General features: G+C 53.2%; 1 protein-coding gene across 4 annotated transcripts in view; it reads left to right on the top strand.

The window, feature by feature from the left end:
- The window catches only part of NEK6 (NIMA related kinase 6), an 85,005-nt gene extending 79,337 nt beyond the window's left edge, over window positions 1–5,668 (top strand). For all 4 annotated transcript variants that reach the window (XM_023628839.2, XM_023628838.2, XM_005605778.4 and 1 more), the window contains 2 exons: window positions 771–884; window positions 4,098–5,668. In XM_023628839.2, coding sequence (XP_023484607.1) covers window positions 771–884; window positions 4,098–4,208 — 225 coding nt within the window. In that variant the 3' untranslated portion in view covers window positions 4,209–5,668. The remainder of the gene's footprint in view (window positions 1–770; window positions 885–4,097) is intronic.
- The last annotated feature ends 332 nt before the right edge of the window (window positions 5,669–6,000 follow it).

A 6,000-nucleotide genomic window follows, 5' to 3' on the forward strand; every position in this document is an offset into this window, starting at 1 on the left:
CCGCAGGGCCACGCACCGGCTTCCCTTCCACCTGGGGCTTCCGTGAAGCAGAGGGTCCCAGGCCTTGTGTCCAGGGCAGGCATCCGGCCGCCTTCCTCATCCTGCCTGCCCTCCCTGAGGGTGTCTGGGCATCCAGCTTCCACAGACAGCGCCAGCCACTGCCCCGACCTCCAGGCCCCCAGACAGCAGCTCTGTAACAGGCTGGCGGAAACAGCCAGAACGAAAGCCCTAAATGAAATGCCTCACCGCCCCCCCCCCCCCCGCCCCGCTCCCAAAATGTTAGTCCTTAGCTAAGTAATTTCCTAAAGGTATTTCTTAAATAGACATCCTCCCACGTGTGTCTTTGGAATTGGTTTTTAGAAATATAAGATGGTGCACCAGAGAGACGCTGCTGGGCCCAGGCCCCAATCCCAGAGCAGAGCCTGTGTCCCCACCTGCTATGTGCACACGACCAGAATTGGTCCTTGAGAGCCGAAGCGTGAGGCGGGGTGCATGCCGGCACGTGGCTGGCCCTCAGTATTCAGCTGCCCCTTCCTTACGGCCTCTAAAGTTTTGTCAACTGAAACCCTTGTCCTGTTTAATCTGCTTATATAACCAGAATCCGTTAAAACTGCCACTTTCTGTGGAATCCCAGCTTCCGCAGGGTTTGGGGGAGTCCTGCTGGACAGCTGCTGCCTGAGGACCAGAGAAGGACCACAGCCAGCCCGGAGTGGTCCCTCCTGCCCCCGGACCTCCAGGCTGAACGCTCCTCTCTCCCGTTGCCCCTGCAGATGGCAGCTCTCCAGAGCCCCTTCTATGGGGATAAAATGAACCTCTTCTCCCTCTGCCAGAAGATCGAGCAATGTGATTACCCGCCGCTCCCTGGAGAACATTACTCTGAGAAGGTGAGTTGCTGCCCGGGGCCAGGCCTGGTACGACCGGACGGCCATCAGTAGCTCGCGAGGAGGGGCAGTCCCAAATAGCACGGCTCTGGGGTTGAGCTGGGGTTCACTTGACAGGGTGGAGAAGGGAAGATTTCTGGGAAAGTGACTCAGAGGGGGAAAAAATAGATTAATTTTACCGAAGAGGTTTCACGGACACCAGTGCGGGCCCCCGACAGCAGTGCTGTAGCCCCCCCGCTGGCACAGAGCGGCGGGAGCTGGCTGAGGCGGCCCCTGTCGCCACACTTCTGCCCGTTTGGCTCCCAACCCGGTGCTTGAGTGTGAGGCTCGCTGCTGCGGGTCCCGGAGACGGGCTCTGTGTGGTGTCAGACAACAGGAACCAGACGCGGAGGCAGGAGGTGGCAGGGCCTTGGCCAGCCCCATACCACCGTTGGCTGCCGCTCTGCTCCCATGACAGGAAACCAGGCAAGCAGACTGGTCTCCTTGCTGTCACAGACCTAAGTCACACCTTTTGGGGTTTTTTTTTTTTCTTTTCTGCTTTATTTCCCAAACCCCCCTGGTACATAGTTGTATATCTTAGTTGCAGGTCTTTCTAGTTGTGGGAGTTTGGGTTTTTATTTTCAGTGTTTCATACTGGCTGCAGGGGCTCTGGACACAGACTCTGACAGGTCTGGCATCGGGTGCTCCAGGTTCTAGCTGTGTGTGGGCATCATCTTCCTCAGTTCCATTATCTTGAAAACAGGGCTAATACTTCACCTTCGTGGATAAAACGTGAGGATGAAATGACAGGTCTACAGCACAGCATGGCTAAGGATGTAGACAGATGCATGGGTTTACACTCTCCCTTCACTGCTCTTGGACGAGTCACTGAACTTTTCTGAGCCTCAGTTTCCTCATCTGTAAAGTGGGGATAATCCTAGAATTTACCTCCCAGGGTGCGTGTAAGGGTTAAGGTGATGCACGTGACATGCTCAGTCCAGCACCTGACTGACATTGACCCCAGCATCATCAGAAGTAGCCGCTGGAGGAAACACAGCGCCTGGCTCAGAGTAAATGATACAAAGGGTCACCTTCTGTTCCAGGTTAATGCTGGCAGGCGTGAAGGGGAGTCTGAGACCTCCCTGGGCCTCACGATGATGACAGCCTCATTTATGACCCACTGTGTAGAATCCTGCCCCCAGCCCATTTCACCTCCGAGGAAACTGAGACGCAGACAGGTTAAATAGCTTGCCCAAGGTCACATAACTTGCAAGTGGTGAAGGCGGGATTTGAACCCCGAGGACCCTGCACCTGGCCATGCGCCAGCCTGTTTCTTGCTGGCACACCTCTCAGTAGTCGATTGTCCAGTGGGGCTGAGGTGCCTCTGTGCCCCTCACTGCCCTCCCAGTCCTGAAGGCCTTGGGGGAAGCGGCCCTTGTCTGCCAGGGGCCGGAGCCTGGGCAGGCCAAGCCGCAGAGACCAGGTGTGCCAGTGTGCTCTCACCCTGTGTCCAGGCAGGCCGACCAGTAGGGCCACTGGCCACCCTCCTCCTGGCAGCCTTTGTGCTCAATGCCACGCTCGCTGGCTCTGCAGCCTCCCAGGGGACGCAGGGTGAGGGGCAGGGGCACGCGGCCCCGTGGAGTTGCTCAGTGCGCGCTCTCGTGGCTGTTGCTCTAGTGGCTTACAGGGTTCTACTACGTACCTTTGGAGGAGGTACTCATGCTCTGGAGGGGGAGTTGGCAGAAAAGGAAAACCTAGTTAATAACTAGTTTTTAAAACTAGTTACCAAGTTAATAGTTGCATTTGGTTTTTCTTTTCTGACCTTTTGTTTAAATTTGGACTTCAGAAGCAAGAAGCTTGAAGCCATGCAACTTGGAGTACATCACAGCTTCCCTGTGCCTCAGTTTCCCACTATAAATGGGAACCATAATCCAGTCAGTCGCTCCGCATTCGTGAACCTACACCCCAGAGCACCCGGCGCTCACCAGTTACGGGCCCTTTCTAGGTCGTGTGTCTGGGAACAAGGTGCTTCCTAGCTTTTTTACCTAACTTTTGAAGTTATACCACTTCCTAGAGATGAAAATAAGACACTGTACTATTTTTGTTTCTCTTGATTTCTGAAATTTTCAAACATGGTCTACTCACAAGAGCAGTGGGGTCACAAAGACTTCACCTTAATCTGGGTTTGAGTCCTTTAACCTGTCAGAGGCCAATCACAGCTGCCCTCCCCTGAATACTGTTAGGAATAAGGGTCTGAAGGTATTGTGTCCTCACGGGCAACCTCAGACTCCGGGAGCGTCCCAGCAGGCCAGCGGCTCACCCACATCTGCCAGGGGCTTCCGGGGTTTATGATGCAGTGGAATCCCCAGGTGGCACCCAAGTTGGAGGGGATGCTCAAAATGTCCCACCTGGAGGAAGCCCTTGTTTGCAGCCTGACAGACCCCAGGAGTGACTGTGTGTACAGTAACCCAGGGCCTCCACATGACCTTCCAGCATCCAGCATCAGAGTCCCTGAGCTTGGCCACTGAGTCCCCGTGAGCCCCTCTTCGGGAGCAGCCCTCTCCCCCGCTGCTGCCCAACCTGACCCCACAGGGCCAGCCAGCCCCTCCAGCAGCCGGTATTTAAATGAAAACACAGCAGCGAGCCCAGTGATGCAAGTTAAGATGTAGGCTTTTTAAGGTCATTATTTTAATTACCGTTAAAATAATTGGCACTCTGGCTATCAGAAGGGAGGCGATCAGAGGCTCAAGGTGCCCCTCCCCCACCCTGAGGTGGGCGCAGCCTTCGGTGTCTGTGTAATTAAAAGCTCCGTCTTTCATGAGCACAATCAAGAGGCCAGGGGGTGGGCAGGCTGCAGCCCTGCTGCATGTTAATGCATTTATTATGATCAGTAAGCCCTTGCCTTGAGTTTTGTCCTCTGGTTTGGGTATCTGCATGACTGACAGCAGACACACACACACACAGACACACACACTTGCCCAGTAGTGTGGACAGTTCAAAATTATTTGGAGTCAACCACTCTGAGGGTCTCAAAGCACGGCCGTTGGGGCCAGACAGACCTAGGATTGGCGCTGGCTCTCCCTGGTGGCCGTGTGAGCAGGCCCCGCGACTCACCCCTCTGAGCGTCCTTCCTCACCTGCTCGCTGTGCGGGCTAAATGAGTCAGTGCAGAAGGGCTGGGGACGAGCCTCCGCAAGGCCGCTTTCTTGGGAGTAACACCACCGTTCTCTCCCCGCAGTTACGAGAACTGGTCAGTATGTGCATCCACCCCGACCCCAACCAGAGACCTGACATCGGCTACGTGCACCAGGTGGCCAAACAGATGCACGGGTGGACTTCAAGCACCTGAAGGCGGACACAGCGTGCCTTCCCAGAGCCAGCAACCACTTTGCCTTACCTGAGTCTTCTCTCCAAAGTGGCCACCTGGTCGCCTAGATCAACTAAGACACGAGGGTTCAGCAGGTGCCCCAAAGGGGGCCGGGCTTTGCAGCAGACGCTGAATGCAGAGCAGCTGGGGGGAGGGGCACTGGTCACCTGCGACCAGTGGGCAAATTGCAAAGTCCTTTCTTTAACGGTTGTGGACAGTCTCAGCTGGGTTGTTAACAAGGTGGGTGGCTCAGCGAGCCACGGGTGCACCCCTTGTATCTGGATTGTAATGTGAATCTTTAGGGTAATTCCTTCAGTGACCTGTCGAGTCTATACCACCAGAACTGCAGGCGGCTGTGTGATGCGTAGAGAGCCTTTGAAAACGGTTAGGAACAAGTTCAGTTTAGCTCTTAGACTCTGTTCAAACAATCAAGCCGTGTGCTTAATTTACTCTGTTGTAAAGGGAAAAGTGGAAATAATTTTTTTAAGTAGAGCGCAGATTTTCCTAATATTTTTATCTACGTTTATAACTTGATGAATGACGAGGAGGAGAGCCCAGCGTCTGGCATGGAGCTTCAGAAGGCAAACAGTATTTGAAAGCTCAGCCGTCTTCTCTGAACCCCTGCTACGGACCAGGCCTTCCCTCACCTGCCTGAATGCTGGCAGTTCACCCAACACCCAGTGTTAAGCGTTTTCCTCTGTGGGAAGGAGGCATGGGATATGGAAAATATAAATGTACAGTATGCCCTCAGGCTGTTCTCTGTTCAAGTTCTGGTTCTGCAACTTCCTAGCATGACCTTGGGCAAGTTTCTTAGCCTCTCTGAGCCTTAGTTTCCTCATCTATAAAGTGGGATTCATAATATCTGCCTTCAGGGTCGCTGACAGATTTTGAAATAAAACATGCACGTTATCTAGCACATTGCAGACGATCCGCAAAGGCTGCCACTCAGCCCTTCCCAAAACTGAGGTCCACGGACCGCGCAAGTCAAGAATTAATGTACGACTGTACCATGTGTAGGAAGCCAGAAGTGTGCTCATTTATTTCTTGTTCCCAAATAGGATTAACTGTGAAGACTAATTTATAAATGTGAACTTAAGGGAAACTCAAGCTCTGAAGGAAATAGTTTGAATTTTTGTTTTTATACTCAAGTTAATCCTCAAATGGTCTAAGTTGTCATCCACTGACTTGGTGACAGTTCAGCCCTCCAGACAGAGCACACGCCCGCCCGCTCTGCTGGTGTCCTGGTCAGGTGCTCTGAGTGCGGCCACCTCGCTGACCAGGCCTCCCTGGGGATAAAGGCCTGGGGCTGGGCCACTGCCCCATTTCCATGTGTGAACTCTGTTCTACTGTAACACTGTCGGGTTTGAGAGATTTTCTTCAGATGCAACCTTTGCTTTGTACTTGTTCTCCGTGTTTGAAATAAAATGGGGTAAGAGGGGTTACTTCTGTGAATGAGTATGATTCATGGATAGTTTTAAAACAGCTTCACACTGCAGCACAATTTCTTCAGATGCCTTTAAAAACAATTTCTCAGGCCCCAGACATTCTGAGTAATCCCGGAATTTTTTAAGCTCCCCAGATAATTTTGATAATTGTCAGCCAAGTCGCTGCCCTAAATAATTCCATTGTTCTCCCTACCCGACTCCTGGCAGTTTTAACAAGGGAAGCGGGCCCAAGAGTGGGTTCTCTCTGGAGACCGTGGTGCTGGGCCTCTTTCTCAAGTCCCCCAGCCGCGCTTTCTCTGGGAGGGAGTCAAGGCCCTGTCTCCTGCCTA

This window comes from Equus caballus, chromosome 25, assembly GCF_041296265.1.
Source record: "Equus caballus isolate H_3958 breed thoroughbred chromosome 25, TB-T2T, whole genome shotgun sequence".
Classification (NCBI taxonomy): Eukaryota; Metazoa; Chordata; class Mammalia; order Perissodactyla; family Equidae; genus Equus; species Equus caballus.